Here is a 19459-nt window from a genome sequence, read left to right as displayed (position 1 = left end):
ACCAATTTTTTATCAAGCAGTTACGTCTGCGAGCGATAGTACATACAAATATTATATTAAGACGAAAGTGGAGGACCCGCGCGAAATTGCCTTTTAATAAAAACGTAGTCCTCATTTTCCTCTGGATATTAACATTAATGAAAATATTTTGACACTATCTATTGTATATCAACCACAACTATGCCTCTACGTTTAGGGGGGGGGGGGGGTTAGGGTCGGCAACGCGCATGTAACTCCTCTGTAGTTGCAGGCGTACATAGACTACGGAGACTGCTTACCATCAGGCGGGCCGTATGCTTGTTTGCCACCGACGAAGTATAAAAAACCAAAAAAAAACAATTTCTTGCTATTATGGTTGGAGGTCATTCTGGCAATTTTGCTCAGGCGTCCCTCCACTGCAAATTTGATCTGGTCAGTCAACAGTCAATAGTGGCATTGGTTGATGGTTAGAAAGAGCGAGTTCTCCTGATACAGGTACCTATACATATACTTACAAGGTCTTCAATAGGGTTGTTTCCATTTTTTGGAAACGCTTGTATTTCGTTCTACATTAACTAAAAGTTGCCCTAAAATTCAACTTTTATACTAAAAACGGTTTTAAATATGTTAAATTAACAAAATATATTTTGACAGATGCTTTCGCGCCCAAAACGCTCTTTGAAAATTGTGTGACGTCACAGTTTACGGTTTGACACATAACTACATACACACGTAGAAGATACGAACTGTCAACTGACATTTGTCATTTGTTGTTTATCGCCTAACTGTCAACAGTGTCAATCCGAGAGTTGTGACGTCATCAGAATCTTCAATAACGTTTCGAGTTTGGTCACGTGACGTGTGCCAAAATATATTTTAAATTCAATATTTACAAAAATATGGTCATTACAGGTCAGTAGTTTAACATGTTCTTATAATCCAAAAGAAATTATTGGGATACAATTCTGCCCTAAGATTTGTAGATGGAAACAACCCTATTGTTGGCAAATTGTGTAATGTTTAATGTAATAAACTTTTTTATTTTTTTTCATTGGTGGCCTTTTATGCGGCTTTGTTCCGTCTGCTCTACCCAACTTACCATCCCATAAAAAACTTACAAAACATTTCGCCAACACATTCCCCAGACCTGTAATTGACAGCGTCTACCCAAAGGGCATGTAACATATCGCTGCAAATATTTCTCCCGCCGTGTTGTGCGTCACTTCCGGTCCCGTCCCACCGGAAACGGAACCAGCGATAAATCATCGGCCATTGTCGCGTGCCCAATTGACATTGATTTTTCTGTTTTGTGTGATTGTATTGTATTGTATTAGGGTAGAATTTATGGCTTAATCAGGGATATAAATTGGGGATTTGATGCTGTTTGTCAAACTGATGTATGTTTATTATATTGTGTGTTTTCGTAAAAAATATCTATGTATTTTGTCTAGCAGTTTCTGACCATTAAACTATCTTGTTTATTATTCTCTTCATCTTGTTTTGTTTGTTTAAGGAATAAGACGGAAGATTAGCTTTGCGATCCTGACAAAATAACGGTACCTTTTTTTATGAAATTCCATTTCGGAAAAAACGGGTTTCTTAACAAATCACTTTGATTTTGATGTCAATTGCTTCAGCTTAATATATTCTAGTTTATAGGTTACGTTTTTTAAAATTGTTTTGCAATTAAAAAAAAAGAAAACCTATAAACAGAGTCTTAGATTTTAGTTACATTGCGGACTATTGAGACATCCAATTCAGCTAACCGATTAAATACCGCAATGTATTGAAACTCGCATGCGAGTTTTTGCACCGTCTAAATACGCCCTTAGACGGTGCGCGAACTTGCATGTGATTTTAGTTACATTTATATATATTATATTATATATTATAGGACATTATTACACAAATTGACTAAGTTCCACAGTAAGCTCAATAAGGCTTGTGTTGAGGGTACTTAGACAACGATATATATAATATATAAATATTTATAAATACTTAAATACATAGAAAACACCCATGACTCAGGAACAAATATCCATGCTCATCACACGAATAAATGCCCTTACCAGGATTTGAACCCGGGACCATCGGCTTCATAGGCGGAGTCACTACCCACTAGGCCAAACTGGTCGTCAGACTACATTGCGGACTAAAGGTTACATCCAGTTTTAGCCGACTGATCAAATAACGCAATGTAATGGAACTCGTATGTGAGTTCTCGCAAGATCAAAATGAGACCTAAAATGTTCGGTCGATCGTTGCCGTCACTGAGCACAATTCAGATTTTACAACTTGGTACGGTTTTGTTTTTTTCTAAGACCTCGAAAATCGCTTACGCTGATTGGTACATGCGAAATAAAGTGAAAGTCGTGCGTCAATTGCGCAACAATCATCAAAACGATCGTTAAGGTTGTATCAAAACTATTACAAATTGTTAAAACTGAATCGAGCTCACTTTCATTAATACTACATTACTATAGAGGCCGAGAAACGAAGGGTTGCAGGCCAAGTAGATATAGACGGCCGAGCGTAGCGAGACTATATAGTGCTTTTCTCAAACTTGCAATGAAAAAAAAGTAGTCAATTTGTTTTATTCCTAGGTTTACACAGCTAAAAACAAATTTACTACTATTTGATGGTTGAATGCCAAGACGTTGTGTAACAATATGACGTTTAAAAACAAAAGAAGGTTGCTTTAAAACTCTATGTGTGTAAGGCTGTATGAAATTCCTTTACATCTTCTCTCATCGCACCGGATACGTAGTATGTATTTTCGGGCCCAATTTGTAGTAGGTAAGTCATGTCAACATTTCATTGCAACTTTGAGGAAACAAAGAATTCAAATGTGAGACTGACGCATGATACGATAGCGATAGACTATAAAAATTCAAGTATCATATCTGTACACGTGTATTTGATACCTAGTAGTGTTTTTTATTAGGAAAGGAATGTCGAGTAAAACAATACTGAAAATTATCGTAAAAATTGTGATATATATATTCTTTGTTAAACTATGAATATTTAACTGTACAAAATACAAGTAGATGTCTAATTTACACTTTTAATATAATTAACAAAATAAGATTTATAAAACACTATTCAATGGCGGGCGACGACCGATCGTTCGTGAGTGCCTTCCTTAATTTCACGGTCGCGAATTGTTGAGGCCTGCACAAAAACTTTACCTTACTAATTACTCTAAATGTATGGTAAAATCTCGTTAACTTGGTTATATAAACATACAAAAGTATAACACATATATATTAATTTATACACTAATATGGCCTTAAGTAATTATGAGAATATCGATGTTTTATAAGGCGATACATAAAGATACAAGATGTTTACAAACTACAAAACTAAGTCAACATAAATTTCAAGGGTGATTAAAATAAAAACAACAAAACCTGTAGGTCTATTTGTAGACGCTAGTTTCGCGGCCCCACAAGTCATACCACGGGCCGAAAGTATGGCCTTCTTCGGGTAGTTCGCTTCCTTCTACGGATCTCTTGAGCAATTTGGTTCGAGGCAGCAACTGTGGTCGCTGTTGCTTCAAAGCCTCGTTGAACTTTTGGTCATCGGACTCGCTGTATGGTCCCTCGGTTCGCCTGTCCATTAACCTCCTGGCCTCTAGCCTCGCTTCTTCTTGCCTTATTTTCGTCTTTTCCGCTTTCTTAGAATCTGTCTCGTAATCGTATCGTGAAACACGTCTCTCTTGGTCACTAAAGTACGATATGTTTGACTCGTAATATCTGTCTGTGCGTCCGTTGTACTGCAGTGAACTATCGTCGTAGCTTCTGTGCCCCCTGTTTTTGTTTCTAGGGTCCCGGTTGTCCCTTGGATTTGTGAAGTCCTTTCGTACTGCACGTCTGTCTAATGAATAATCAATTCTCGGCTCTCTGCTTTCATAGGATCTCATATCTTTCTTCGTAGCTCTAATTTCAGCCTGTGGGTATTCCTTTTTGTTGTGATGTCCATTATCGAAAGTCTGTGGTTGTCTCATTTTTTCCTCTTTACTGGAACGTTTTTTGTTATATTTAAGTGTTCCTTCGTCACGTCCGTTATAGTCATTTTCATTTCTTATGTCATTGTTATTGCGTTCTGTGGGAATGCCATAACGGTCAGTAAGAGGTTCATTATCTTTGTACTTTAACGTCTCCGAAGATGCAGAAAAAGTTTTAACATCTTTTGAATTGTCTTTGAATGTTTTAAACTCCATAGTTTTAGGTGGAGAGTGTTCATGAGATGCTCGTTTGGCTTTATCAGAAGAAAGCGTTGCACGAACGTGTGGTTTTATAGGGGTAACTTCAATTTCTTCGAATTCAGGCATATATGCGTTCTCTTTTCTTTTTTTGATGTCATCTTCCATAGCTTGCGCCTGTCTACGTTTATCAAGTTCTTGTTGTTTTCTAGATGTCATATGATCATCTACTATGATACAATCATAAGGATCAGTACTAGATGCCACTGAATTAACATCAGAACCGCTGTCATTGTCGTATCTCTGCAGTATTTCACGTCGTTTAACAGTTTTCATTACAAAACCTTCTCCATTTTCATCGTTATAAAAACTGTTCTCGAAATTAGTTTTGATAGTGCTGGTGTTTGTTAAATCTGAATGTCGGGACTCATTTCGAGGTACTACTTCTTCCACTTTTTCTTCTGCAATTACATTTTCTGATGATGTCTTTTTATTTAAAGATTGATTCTGGTGGTATATTTCACTTTTTCTGATTCTTTCAACCCGTTCCTCATTTTCTATTGAGCCCAAACTTTTAGCTTGACGAATGCCATTGGTAACTTTTACATCTTTTCTATCAATTGTTTCTTTTGGTCGCGACTGTCCATTCTCAATTGGCGGTGTCTTTTCAGGACTCGTTTGGTTCCTTGTTTCTGGAATCTCAGGTGCAGGTCTCAGATCTTTCTTAATTTTAACAAAAAGTTTCTTCTTGTATTCCGGTACAGTATCAACTATGTCACGATGCTGCCAAAGTGACATACCCTCCATTATTTCTTCGTTCGTCGTTCGACCAAATTTCCAAAATGACTTGGTCCGTTTCACTTTCTGTGAATCTTTATCCATTTCCAGCATGTTCCGTAGCATTAGTTGCTGGTCATCCGTCAAGTAGCCATTTACATTGTTTGGTTTGGGTCCTCGTTTCAAGCTTTGGGTTTTGAGCAGGTAAGCTTTATGATCGTTTGACTGCTGAGCAGATTTACTACGGGGAAAAATAAAAGGGAATGAAATTAAACAAGCGCTACTTTAATGAAAAATTTAGCAACGGAAGATGGTAAGCAAAATTCTAATGACTTTAAAGTTATGTCTATTTTACATACCTGATGGGCACACGCAAGCGTTGAGCCTCCTCATCGCTATAATCAACGTCAGGCTGAGGCGGCGGCTCGTTGGAGAATCCGGAGTCGTTCGAGCTATGCAGTGAGACGTTTCCCACCGCTCCGACGGCAGACACGGCTGTTTTTGCTGGTCCAGCTTTGTTTTGAGACATCTGTGAAACAATATAATAAAGGACTAAAAGTTGGTTCGATGCTTTTATTACGTGCATTTAATTAGTATCATCAATCAATACTTTGATTTCGATTTTTTAGACTTGTAATATTTTCAAACCAATTGGTGGTGCATTTGTTTTGAATTACCGGAGAATGAATAGGCAGCTTTTGCGGATGAAAAGTCCTCGCTTCAGTGAAGTGGGTTGTTAAGCTAACAGCCGAAGTCGAGTTCTTAATAGGGCCGGTGGCTACAGCGGCGGTCGTGGACAAGGTATTTCGAATTACCTGAGAACGTAAAGGTAGCGTTTGCGGGCCGAAAGTCCTAGTCTCAATTACAGCATGCGTCGTGAAGCTAGCAGCTGATGTCGAGTTCTTGATAGCGCTAGTAGCGACAGCAGCGGGCGTGGACGAGTGGAACGTGGCGCTAGCTGACGAGCTTAGCGCGCTGGGCGACGGAGCCGGCAGGGTGGGCGGTAGGCCAGGAGAACCGTTGCCGAGGCGACCCTGGTTATGTAAGAAGAAATGTGGGTATACATATTATACAGTTAGCGTGAGTGACAAGAGGATTTTTAGAAAGAAAATCATGAGCCGATCTGACGAACACACTGCGAATGCGATAGTTTATCTGTGTGTCTGTTTTGTGCGTATTTGTATTTCCATGAACATTTCAAGATCCACGAGTTCGAAAACTATCGTTGAACAATATATAGAATATTATGATTATTGCATCGTTTTTTTTTTTTATTATCGGCTGCTTTGACTGATACAGCTTTGATTGCCTTTATCAATAAATTAAAGAACCTTGATTGTCATGACGAAGAATGTTACTAAAAACCTTCGAAGAATGTGAACCGTTAAACCTTGTCTTCTTGAAATGCATCCATACAGGCTGGATAATCATCATGTTTATAAAATAAACCAGGAAATTTATCTGATTAATATTAATGTCAACCTTCATTTTGTTGTTGTTTCATGCATTTTTTTTTAACTTCCCGCTGTTCTACATCTACAAGTAGTATGATGTAATAAAGCATGCTCGATTTAAGAAGTAGTAAATACCTTGTTAACATGATGAGCAGTGACCGTGTCTCCAAACATGCGTGTTGGAGGGTGCTGGTGAGTGCTGGGTGTAGTGTGCGAAACCGGCGCTGGTGGTGGCGCCTCGCTCGGGGTCTGAGCGCAACCCCAGCGGGCCGGAGAGCTGTTAAAGAAAAGTCAGTGATATTTTGATCATCTCTCTAGTACTATCACAGCGTCACTTAGGGAGCCTGGGCCCTTATCCTTTTTTAAATTGGCACTGGCACTCGCGCAAGCTCTCGTCAAAGCCTTCCGAGTCAGAGGGGAAAGTAGGGATCATTGAAATAGGTCCATTATCCTCATTATATTTTCCTTCGCTTGGTAGCTTTATGAACTGCTATACAGAGTTTCAAATTGAATGTGTACCAAAAGCAGGTATTTTGTTTAAAGAAATAAAAAAGTAAATTTGTAATATCTCACAAAAACAATAAACTAATAAAAACGCAGCCCGTCTATCCACCCAATTTACATTGTAGGTTTGTGATATTTTCCTCCTACATAATGCATCTACCTATTATCTAGACACGCGGTAGCGTGTCCAGCCAAGTTCATTTTTCCTACGAAACCCCAGAGACGAAGTCATCTGAAATAGCAAATTATTTGAGTATACATCATCAGATACTTAATAAAATGGTGGTTGCTGATGGTGGCTATTTAACTGCGATCGATAAGCACAAGTTGATAGAAAAAAATATCGTTTTGTAAGAAAATAACTCACCTAACATCATTATCAGGTATAGGCTCAGTATACGCAAGCGGGAACCAGCCAGCATGATGAGTGCGCATGTTTTCCCCATACTGCCAGCCCTTGGTCCGCTCGCCCAACAAGGCCAGCACATCTCCCTGCTGGAAGCTAAGCTGGTTGTCGCCAGCCGCCGCGTAGGCGTACAGGGCCCGGGCTAGTGGTGGTTCCCGAGCCGTGCAGGGTGGTGGTGCTAATGATGATGGACGCGTTGCTGGACGGGAATCGACGTCTGTAATAATAAATCTGGATAATATTTGTCCTGGTACCTTTTAACAGTTTAAACCTCTTGATATCCACTGAAGCGATATTGGGTTAGCAATGACGATACAAATTTAATTATAAATAAAAGTTCTCATGGTCGTTTTTTGGTCAGCATATCCCTGGAGCTTAAGTCACTGAAATTGCGGCGTGGTGATTAAGAACTGACCTAGACGAAGTTTTCCTACACGCTGAAAGGATAAAAAAGTTTTGAAAAGGTCGGGGACGTAAGGATATGTCATTAGGTACTTTGGAGTTGGAAGGAGTTGCGAACATCCATATATCATATACAACAAGATTTTATTACATGATGGCCCAAAAACACGCAGACATTTTTTTCTGTGGTATATTATTGATAATTTTAAGAAACAGTTGAGCTTGTGCATCAAAGCTAAAGGAGTAAATACATTTTGAAGGTGATGTTTTGTTTTACTGAAATGATTGTATGTAGTAAATAATGCGTAAGTACTGTTCTTAAAAAATGCCACTTTAAAAAAAAAAAAAAATATTTTATGTTTTTTCGATCCTAATGGGATAAAAAATGACCCAGAGTATTTTTTCCTCTTTTTACCATTTCCCTATATAGTTTGTATGGCGGTAATAAAAAGGAAAGTTTGAAAAATGTATGGATTTTTTAGACATTTTTTCTCAGATACTTAAGGTTGAAAATTATTAAGGCTCGCGATCCTGACTAGAAATAACACAAAAGTGGCAAAAAAGGTCACAAAAAAGTGGCAAAAAAGTACCGCGTAAGTAAGGAAGTACTTTTAAAATAAATATTTACATCGTATTTTTGGGCAATGCTGTAAATCTATTAATACGGTAATTTTGCCAGTTATTCCAAGTAACAAGTAAAGTTTTAACAGTGAGTTTATGTAATTCTAACACCACTTACCTTGTTCATCAGTGTGTAAGCTCGCTTGTAGATTGAAGTCAGATTTAGCCCTCGACAGCCCCTGGGCCGGCGAGCCCAGGTCCCCAATAGACCTCACGTCGAGGCACGACGCGTCGACAGACCTGGTCTTCCTCAGAGCAGACCCGACGGAAGCGCGGTCATCATCGTCTCCAGCGCGAGGACTGGCGTATACTTCCTCATCAGCCCAGAATGAGACTTGCTGTTGAAGAAAACAAATTTTATTTTTCAAAGACAAGGAAAGGCTTGTTTTCCTCGTGAGCCCGAAATGAGACTTGATGTTAAAGAAATAAAGTCAATTTTACAAAAAGATTGTGGGTAAAGAGCTGTTAAAGAATAATAACGCATTAATTTAAAATACAATAACGTTCCAGAACGCATTGGAAAACAATGTTATTAAAATTTTATGCTCTTATTCAACGCTTTTCCCATCTAAAGAATATTGGTTTTAAAGAAAGAACGGAAATATGAATGCGTTCTGCAGATTATGTGGGTCGTACGAGTTTCGAATGGGCTATTCGGGGAATAATAGCGCCATAAACCAATTTTACGTTAGTGTAGACAGGTTTTACGTTTTGTCGTCGTCGTACCCATTTAGAAAGAGTAATCTGAAATACATGTCCATCGAGACTTTAATGTGATGAGCGCTTAAATGACATCATAATTGTCGTTTTGCCATCTGGATCTAAATTGTATGGATAATTCATCGGGCACTGACCTATCGCACATAGACAGTTAGTCCTCATAAGGCTAATCTGCCAAAAGTGAAGCCGAAACTCGATCGATGTGTGCGTGCGACGCTCGTGTCTTACGCTCAGCGACACACACATATATACAAAAACGGGTTGCCAGAGTTCATTTATTCCCCTTAAAGTAGATGGATTTTAACCACATCCTTATACTTGGCTATCAGTCATTTGGGAGTGTGTATGTAGATATTAAATTTGTAGCAAAAGCTTTCAAAGTTTCTTTTAAGGACTTTGCATTTCTGTACTTTGTGAAATAATGTTTAAATAAAAAAACGTTTATTTTTTTATTTTACAAATGTGCACAGATAATAGCTGGTAGAATTGACTTTGGAATAATGATTTTAAATGATAAATATTTAATGACGATCATTTGGATTTGATTTGGTTTGATTTTATTTGACTAATATTTTCTTCGGGTTAGTGTGGTGAAAAGTTTTGTGTTTCACTTGGGGCAAAATTTGTTTAACTCTCGTAACTTGAAACCCTCGCAACGCTCAAGATTCCATTTTTCGACATTTTGGATCTTTATTTAGCTCGAGTAGCAATATTAGCACGAGCGGTTAAACAACAACTTTTCCACTTGTAAAACAAATAACTATTTATCGTCAGTACTAGTAATTGTACCTGCAGGCCTAGCCAAGGTGGCAATCGCTATTGCTTCGAACAACGAAACGCTTTGTGTCTCTCTATCAGTCTTCCATATAAGTGCGACAGTGACAGTTGCGTTTCGTTTTTACAGACCTTAACTGTAACACCTGTGTTCCACAAATAAAATTTACTTTACTTGCTCATCAAAATGGCGAGAGCATATTCGACTATGTTTAGTCGGTTTCCATATTGCATCGTTCCTATTTAATCTAATTTTTTCCGTCCATCTCGCAGACAGAAGCGGATCAGTCGGAAATCTAAAACGAATATCACACAAAATAAAAATATGAATTTAAACTGTAATTTTATAAAAGACAAAACATAATTTGAAATAAAAGAATGAAAAACTAAAAAATAATATTTTCTATAGTCATACAAGGAACTTAAAGTAAGCATATTAATTTTATCAATGTAATCGTCATGCCTCATTTGGAGGAAAAAAGATTCATATCACCTGGCAACATTTATAAGTAATGGCGGCTGACGAAAATTTGGATTTTTGTATTTACAATTACGTAAAAATATCACATTAAACTGGATATTTACGCATGAAATGTTATATCAGGCGGTTTGTTTTTATTCACTGATGTGTTGTGACACCAATTCACCGCACAAACAACCATCTTTCTTGTATTTTTTAATTTATAACCGGGAGGTGTACACAAACCAACTCGACCTTGAGTACTGCGAGGGCCGTTCGGATACGATGACACGAGGGCGACATAATGTCGTACTCGAAATGGCTTCACTAGGGATGTACAGACTAGGCATCTAGGTTAGTTATAAATCTATGTCATCGGGTTCAACGCAAGTTTAGTAGAACGAAAATTTTTACAAGTTAGATCTGGATTGCAACACTCATATAAATAACACCGTCAATGTAAACTTCCTTAATATACTTAAGGCTTAGGTATGCAAAATTACGGCGCGGCGTTCAACGTGTTCCACCAGGTACTTTTCCTCATTCTGCTCATACATAAGACTTCCACAGATACCTTCTCCCTAGTACACCTTAATAACATTAATACGATGCTCACCCTCATCCTGCTCACGAACATGGCCTCCACATTAGGTGGCAGGTATTCCCTGGTCCGCGATACTTCAAGCCACTCGTCCAAGCCTGTGTTGTATGCAGCAGCGCCTGAGGAGTGGTAAGCCAGCCAATGCTTTGCGAGGGAACACTGTCGCTCCAAAACGAAGCCATAGCGGCGGCGCTCTTGGGTCATTGCCTGAAAAAGATATCATCCAGAAACCCTACCTCCATTAAAAGCAACAGACGGTAAGAGATGTGCGTACTGGGTCACGACATTGGTCCAGTCAGTATCTCTTTCTGCCTCTTACTTATAGGTGCGTCCTAAGTGACTTACGACGGACCATCTTCTACACGATTGAAGAGGCCTCGGATCGGACCAAGGTTGCGGTCCGGTACGCCCGTCTGTAATAGCTTTTATTACGTTTAGTCTTGTTTAAGAACTTTATTACAATGATTCTACCAAGAAGGCAACTCAATCGAATCTAGTACCTTAATCGTCTTTTAAGGGTAGTCCCGGTATTTTGCTAGGCCTTACCAAGGCTTTACCAAGTTCCTATAAATATCTGATTTCTACAATATGGTGTATTAATTAAATTGAAACTTACATTCTTCAAGCTTTGTTCACAAAACGCATCCAGTTTTGTTTTTTCCTCTTCCAAAATTTGCATGTTCTGAAACAAATTAATGCTACATTTTATAACTGAATTGTAAGAAGAAACTCTACAAATAAATTCTAATCAGTTAATCATTTTTCAAATTAATCTCAAGGATTAAAAGTAATTTACAAAATGAAAACCGTCAACGGCAAGAAACTTGGTCAAAGTTTTTTCTCGTCGATAAATTTCTTAAAATTGTAAAAAGCAATTCCATCGAATCGAAAACAGAAAAGTTCAGATCTTGTTGAAAGTTTGGAGGAAAAATCATAGTGCATGAAACGGTGATTGGATTTGGTAAAAGTAAGTAGATTTATATCCAAACGCCTGTGAGGTATACTGCGGGAGATGAAAGGCAATTGTTTAGTGATGTCAATTATACCAAAGTGAGGAAGACCCTTAACTATTCAGGTTGGGATAGGATATCTTCAAAATATTTTTGTTTTTAAAATAATAATAAATTACAACCGGTCTTGCCTAGTGTGTAGGTGACCCTGCCTACGAAGCCGATGGTCCCGGGTTCAAATCCTGGTAAGGGCATTTATTCGTGTGATGAGCATGGATATTTGTTCCTGAGTCATGGGTGTTTTCTATGTATTTAAGTATTTGTTAATATTTATATATTATATATATCGTTGTCTAAGCAAACTAAACACAAGCCTTATTGAGCTTACTGTGGGACTTAGTCAATTTGTGTAACAATGTCCTATAATATTTATTTATTTATTAGTAGCCAAAATAAATTCACAAACAAATAACATTCCTAAGGTTTTTTAAAATAAATTAATAAAAAACGCAAAAGTTAAAAGCGACGAAAGAGTTTGTAGACGGTCTTCCTTATAGACTTCTCGATTTTGGGCTTAGCTTATACACCGTGGGCTTGAGTAACCCGGCAGAGTTTAACCACGTAGGTATTCAGGAGCCTCAGGAGGTCATAAGGAGCAAAAAATGTTATATGACTTTTGGTAAAAAAAAATGTGTTCCCCAGGCATGCATCGCATAACATAGCATTTAAAGCGCAGCATAGGTCTTCCAACGTTCCTTATAGCATACGCAACTGCACCAAGCAAAACACGTCGAGGTATTCTAGAGGGTTCCATCCGGTGCACATGCCTTGCCCACCGCGAGCGTCTCTGTTTGAGATGAGCGGCAAGACTGGGCAGCTGCACTTTTTCATGAACCCTTTGATTTGTCTGTCAGTAGATGTCTAAACCAAGTCACATAGTGGCAGTGTTGCAGCCAAAAAGGCTCTAACACAAGACCGATTCCAGAAAACTTTCTATGACATCGTAGTGTCAAAAAGTACCTTCATTTCCTTGTCCATCGCAGAGCCAACCTTGGTAACATTAGTCTTCTTCTTCCTCTGCTTCTTGATGGTGGCGGCGGCCTTGCTGTAGCTCTCAGACCTCAGTTTATGTTGCTGCAGGAATCGCTTCTGTTCAGACTGAAAATGAAAAAAATGATTAACATGTTATGAGTATGTCTAGTAAATGCCAAATATTCTAGCCACAGTTTGAACCTACTAGAATGCTCCGGGTGTCGTGGACTGAACGCCGTACAAATGAATATATTCTTGACAAACTTAACATTATAACGAGGCTCTCCACTGTTTACGCCCAACGTGTACTTGTTTTCTTTGTTTTCTTCTAGAAAAGCTGATAACCACTGGCTGCATTCCAAGGAAGCGTAGGGATGGACGTATGGCCATGCGTTGGGCAGACAGAATAACGTCAAAGGCAAAAACCACATTTCAGGCTAGCATGCACAGGGCCCTAGATAGAGCGGCTTGGAGAGCACTGGTGAAGAGTGTCCACAAGTCGTCACGTCCCTCAGCCATGAGGATACGACAAGGAAGAAGAAGAGGAATGGATTGTCAAATAGGTACTGACTGACAACTTTGTTACCCTACTGCGCTATTTACTTCACAATTTAATTTATGGATACTTATGGTCTAAGGAAATTCTAAGGTCTGTCACTAGCCGACTACCATTTTTGAAAAAAAAAAGCTATATTAAACAAGTCATCATCATTAAAATCACCGAGCACAAAATTTATTCATATATTTTTTTACATATGCATTTCTCTAAACACGCAGTATTTTATCATAATAACTATATTTCTGCTTCTTACTATACAAGATTATAAAAGACATGGTGCCAACCCCAAAGTAGCTACGAACAAAGAAAATATTGCGGGGGACGTTTAGTTCCGGAAAACTTTTTTAATAGAAACCCTTGTACGAAACGAGATACTCGCCTAAGCTATTTGAACTTTGGGCCCTCTAGTAAACAATGCTTGCGAACGTCGCATTCACGGGATTTGCGGGGGATTTTCTGTTTGTAAACAAACCTGTACTACTTTCGTGTCCTTCTCCAGATTTGTCTCCAAGGGAACCAGAAGATCCACGTAAAACGCCTTCAACTGAAATAGAAAGAAATAAATTTTAAAATAAACAAACTTCACAGCGTAAAAATAAAATAAAATTTTATTACATAGAATGTTGATATTTTATTACATAAATGTTCATTCAAAATTAAATCCGGAGCCGGAAGTTTAGCCCACTTGATATTTTTTAGAATATGAATTCTGATTGTCGCCTTTTATTGTTTATTCATTGCTTTCATATCTTTTTAGGGTTCCGTAGCCAAATGGCATAAAACGGAACCCTTATAGTTTCGCCATGTCCGTCTGTCTGTCTGTCTGTCTGTCTGTCTGTCCGAGGCTTTGCTCCGTGGTCGTTAGTGCTAGAAAGCTGAAATTTGGCATGGATATATAAATCAATAAAGCCGACAAAGTCGTACAATAAAATCTAAAAAAATATTTTTTTTAGGGTACCTCCCCTACACGTAAAGTGGGGGTGTAATTTTTTTTTCGCTTCAACCCTAGAGTGTGGGGTATCGTTGGAAAGGTCTTTCAAAACTAATAGGGGTTTTCAAGAAACATTTTTTGATAAACTGAATATATTCGGAGATAATCGCTCCGAAAGAAAAAAAAATGTGTCCCCCCCCTCTAACTTTTGAACCATAGGTCCAAAAAATATGAAAAAAATCGTGGAAGTAGAACTTAAGAAAGACATTAAATGAAAACTATAGCGGACATGATTAGTTTAGCTGTTTTTGAGTTATCGCAAAAAGTTTTCCCTTCATAGTAAAAAGCCTTATTTTAATTAGGTACTGATTATGCAAATTTGCCTATTTGTTTAACTCAGGTGAAAGGTAGCGTTTCATCCCTTGGTTAACAATTTACTATACTTTAAGCTCCAGTTTAGCTTATTGTGACGGAAGAGTAACTACGGAACCCTACACTGAGCGTGGCCCGACATGCTCTTGGCCGGTTTTTTTATAATACAGGAGGCAAAATCAAAATCGGCTTATGTGTTTGGTCTAAAGTGCCAGAAAGAAACAAACATAGTACATAGACTGATAAACACATTGCCCTCCTTTGTGTTGCGCTGTCGGTTAAAAACATATGTTATTTTGAACTTTTAACAGGCTAGAGAAACATTAATTCGCTTTATAGCCCAAGCATTAGGCACAAAGAATTGTCTAGACGTCGTCTATTACGTTTTTGTTCACAGAATGGTCCCGATTCAGATTTTACAATTTTGATACGGTTTTGATACAGTCACGTCTGAAAATGTCGGTACGAATAATGTGCCAAAAATATGTATACACTACCTTAATATATGGGCAGTAAAGTCGTGTATACATATTTTTGCCCTTTGCTAGTATATATATTTTCAGACGTGACCGTACAACCTTGGACATTACTAACTGTGATTTGTTTATGCGAAATGAAGTGAAAGTGGTGCACCAGACGCCACCAATTACCCAAGGCGATAGTCAAAAGCATATCAAAACCATTAAAAAACAAGTTGTTATATAAGAATCGACATTTGGGTGCTTTTATATAAACGCTGGACGCAGACACTGCTTAAAAAAAAGTATTTTATCTTACTTTCATACGACCTTGGCCGTAATCACTAATCAGCGTTAACGGCTCACGCTTAGTGCTGACAAGCCAATCGTTTACGTTCCGTAGCGCACGAAACGCAAAAGACACTGTGGCACTAATATGGAAGGGTGATAGTGAGACACAAAGCATTTCGTTGTCACCCAGGAGTCGTCTCATAAGGCATTTCGATCGCCTTATTAGCGCTCGTGAGATTCCTCATAACACAACTCAAGGACGGATCAAAATGAGATTAAAACCATGTTAATTAAATTGAATAAAAAATAATGAATAGATAAATTAAATATTAAATAATATTAAATTAAATGTTAAATTAATATTAAATTAGATGTTAAATTTAATATTAAATTAAATGTTGAATTTAATATTAAATTAAATGTTAAATTTAATGTTAGATTTAATATTAAATTAAACTAAGCGGTGGTGGCCGAGTGGATATGACGTCCGACTTTAAATCCGGAGGTCGCAGGTTCAAATCCTGGCTCGTACCAATGAGTTTTTTCGGAACTTATGTACGAAATATCATTTGATATTTTTTCGATGAAAGAAAACATCGTGAGGAAACCTGCATGCATCTGCGAAGAAATTCAAAGGTGTATGTGAAGTCCCCAATCCACATTGGGCTAGCGTGGGGACTATAGCCCGAGCCCTCTCGCGCATGAGAGGCCTGTGCCCAGCAGTGGGACGTATTATAGGCTGAATTATTATAATAATAATAATATTATTAATTTATTAACACAGAATCAGCCTCCGCCTCAGGATGCTAATAAAAAGTCACTTACGATATTCATTTGCTGGTCTTGTATTTCTCGGTAAACTTCCACGACTTTCATTAAGGCGGTCCCTGTAATGACAAAAAGTCTTTGATATAAAGCTGAAAATTCACTTAATGAGATTTGAATTAAAATCCTATCATAGTCAATAGCACTTTTTTCTTTTATTTCTTTTATTAAGGCCTAGGACATATTATTTGGCCGACTTACCTAATGCTAAGATATTTAGTTTTATATAGATAAACGACACGTGATTGTTTTAAATAGCAATAAACTCAACCATAGATAAATAATAATTTACAGTACATATGGTGCTACTTTACCGCACTAGTGCGAAAATTATCATATTACGTTACTATGTCGAACATTTAAAGGGCCATATGTACTGTAAAACGTTGTACGATACATGTGCGAAAAGGTAATTCGCAACTAGTGTCGATTTAAAACACTCCTATTTTTCGCACTTCTATCGTAAATAACTGTTACATTATTAATATTATCATCCTGCAAATAGCCAAACCTGAATCATCTAAACATACAGGCCAATTCGAGTTTTAATAGTCATTAAATCTCATTCCAATATGATACTGATATGATACTGATCTCATAATGATCTATCAGTTTCAAAAGTGACATTATTGTGTGAAATTTGACATAATGCGCAATTCAGCAGGTCTTCTAGAGGAGATTGGAACCATCTCATATTGGAATGATGTCAGATCCGTACACTGATCACGATCAGACATGGATCTGACATCATTCCACGCATTATTTTTATGGAATTGGCCTGTTAGTGATTACTTTGAACTCAATCTCTCTTTTAACGCTAAAGTCACTTAAGTGACTTTAGAAGCCAATTTACGTATATAGACACACCTACGTATTTAAAAGTCACTAAGGACGTTGACCAGGATCTAAGTTATTAATAAGTATATGTGTAAATAGATTAACTATTACAATATTAAATTTAATGTTTATTTATTAGAGGTTTAGAATGGAGACCACGCACCGGTAAGTGTGGGCGTTCTGCCAATTTCTTATATGAGATGAATAAATAGGTTTACTAGAAATGGATTGAGAACAAAGTCGAAGCTGGATCGGCTTAAGTCATTCAGAAAAATGTCTATAGGTCCATGTCCATATCGCAAGAGCGATATTTATAAACATCATCAATTTCGCTTCGGATTATCATAATATTTATATATTATTATTATATATTTCGCTTCAGAAAGTCTGAGTAATCTCTTATTGGAGTAGACTCCCAGTGCGTGTCGTACTATGTGTGTGATGCAAGTACAAAACATGCATGTTGCGACATGTTTCAAAAAGTTGGAAAAGCCCTTGGAAATTTTAGAAAATTACACAGGAAATATGAACACAACAAAAAACAAGTATGTAAAACTTGTAAACATGTATTTGGCCTAAGTCGAAGTCACTCGGTAGGGTGCCCACACTATTGCTGACCAGAAGGCTAGACAAAATATTTTATTATTGGTCACCAGAAGCCTCTATAAGGCGCTTTGACAGCTCCTCATAGAGGCGACGCGCGCTAGGCTCCCACGACCACGAAGGAAATTGATGAAAGTTTCATTTTAGAAAGGATTTTTTTTATTCCCATACAAAAATATGAGATGTTTCCGAAATTTTTAAAAGTGGAAATATCGCAATTTTGAAAATTGTCCTACGGCACATCAGTAGGTGCTCCACTGCGAGTCCTCAGAGGTCAATGCGAAATTACGAGCGATAAGCATTTCGAGGTTTGTCGTAGCAAGGGAAAATCTCTGAGGATTACTCCCTGCCATTCGATACGTGATACATAGTTTGTATGAAGGTTACCTATATCGGCACATCCTCCCCAGGTGCCCTGCTGGGCCTGGCGACCCAGCTTGCCCACTGCATCCACGTACAACCGAGAGGCTGCGGCGGCTCCTATAACAACAAAACAGCGATCAGTACCTACATTTTTCACAAGGCACAGTGTTAGGACACATTATCCTTTCGTTCGATAATATGCCATTCATAAACAAAGCAAATAACAAAAGGTAGGTATATTTTATGACCACGAAAGTAAAGGACTCTAGAGACATCTGCCAAAATATGCTTGTTTAGGGCCATTTGCGCTATCCCGCTATCCAAAATTAGCCACTAACTTTGGGTTAACCGGTTAAACCCGAAGTTACCAGTACAATTTAAACTTGTGTTAATGGTTAACTCCAAGTTAGTAGCTATCCCTGGATTGTAACAAGTGGCCCTTAGTTTTAATCTGTGTCAAAATTGTAGACGTTCATTTCATTCACATTCTGGAAACAGTAAAGAAAATTTATAATCTAACCACCTAAGACCTGATGTATGACGATCTTTTTGTGAAATTCTTATTATTAAGTTTACCATATCTATAATAGTTCAATGTTTTTTTTAGAACAATAATAACTGCATCAATAAATTGCTCTGATATTTAGATTAAGATGATATTTGTAAAATTTGACGATTTAAAAGTGCTTGTTGCTAGGCCTATTTGAATAAAGAATATTTTGACTTTGACTTTGACTTTGACCCTGCGTACAAATTTTATTGAGTAACTAAGAGCAATAAATGAAATGAAATAAAATGAAATGAAAAAGCACAGGGAAATAAGTAAGCTTTTGAGTGTTCACTTCATACATAGATAAAAGTTCAACGAAAACTTATTAAGTAAGCTCAACGAAAACTTATTAAGTAAGCTCAACGAAAACTTGTTAAGTAAGCTCAACGAAAACTTATTAAGTAAGCTCAACGAAAACTTGTTAAGTTTCAGGCTTAAAAATTATTAGCTTTTAAGGAAGTTTAAAACTTATTAGTCACACTCTTGACCATATCTTCCATACAACTTATCAGTCAGGAAAGCCATGTATGAAGTAAGCAAGATTACCTTTTTCTCTATGCTACGGGTTCCAAATTCAGAAACAAAACAAAGGCTTCTGGGTCTCAGGAGACTTAAACTGTTATCACCCATTAACACATTGAATATTATATCCTTATTACACTTAGCGCCACTTGCACCTCAGGTTTATTTGTCGTGACTTGGCGATTTTATTAGACTTAATATAAGATTATTACTTTCTAGAGTTTTATCATCGCGAATTTAAGATAATGGTAAAGTAGAATAACC

General features: G+C 37.6%; 1 protein-coding gene across 3 annotated transcripts in view; it reads right to left on the bottom strand.

The window, feature by feature from the left end:
* Positions 1 to 2953: 2953 nt before the first annotated feature.
* LOC133522367 (brain-specific angiogenesis inhibitor 1-associated protein 2) overlaps positions 2954 to 19459 on the bottom strand; it is a 380180-nt gene continuing 363674 nt past the window's right edge. For 2 of the 3 annotated variants that reach the window (XM_061857684.1, XM_061857685.1), the window contains 13 exons: positions 18148 to 18240; positions 16321 to 16382; positions 13916 to 13987; positions 12873 to 13010; positions 11519 to 11584; positions 10918 to 11109; positions 8466 to 8685; positions 7286 to 7541; positions 6550 to 6691; positions 5776 to 5994; positions 5320 to 5489; positions 3390 to 5201; positions 2954 to 3150 (listed from right to left, as the gene is read on the bottom strand). In XM_061857684.1, coding sequence (XP_061713668.1) covers positions 3398 to 5201; positions 5320 to 5489; positions 5776 to 5994; positions 6550 to 6691; positions 7286 to 7541; positions 8466 to 8685; positions 10918 to 11109; positions 11519 to 11584; positions 12873 to 13010; positions 13916 to 13987; positions 16321 to 16382; positions 18148 to 18240 — 3434 coding nt within the window. In that variant the 3' untranslated portion in view covers positions 2954 to 3150; positions 3390 to 3397. The remainder of the gene's footprint in view (positions 3151 to 3389; positions 5202 to 5319; positions 5490 to 5775; positions 5995 to 6549; positions 6692 to 7285; positions 7542 to 8465; positions 8686 to 10917; positions 11110 to 11518; positions 11585 to 12872; positions 13011 to 13915; positions 13988 to 16320; positions 16383 to 18147; positions 18241 to 19459) is intronic. The other variant, XM_061857686.1, reaches the window with a different exon arrangement.

The sequence above is a fragment of the Cydia pomonella genome, chromosome 10 (genome assembly GCF_033807575.1).
Source record: "Cydia pomonella isolate Wapato2018A chromosome 10, ilCydPomo1, whole genome shotgun sequence".
Taxonomy (NCBI): Eukaryota; Metazoa; Arthropoda; class Insecta; order Lepidoptera; family Tortricidae; genus Cydia; species Cydia pomonella.
This window is presented reverse-complemented; position numbering and strand designations above follow the sequence as displayed.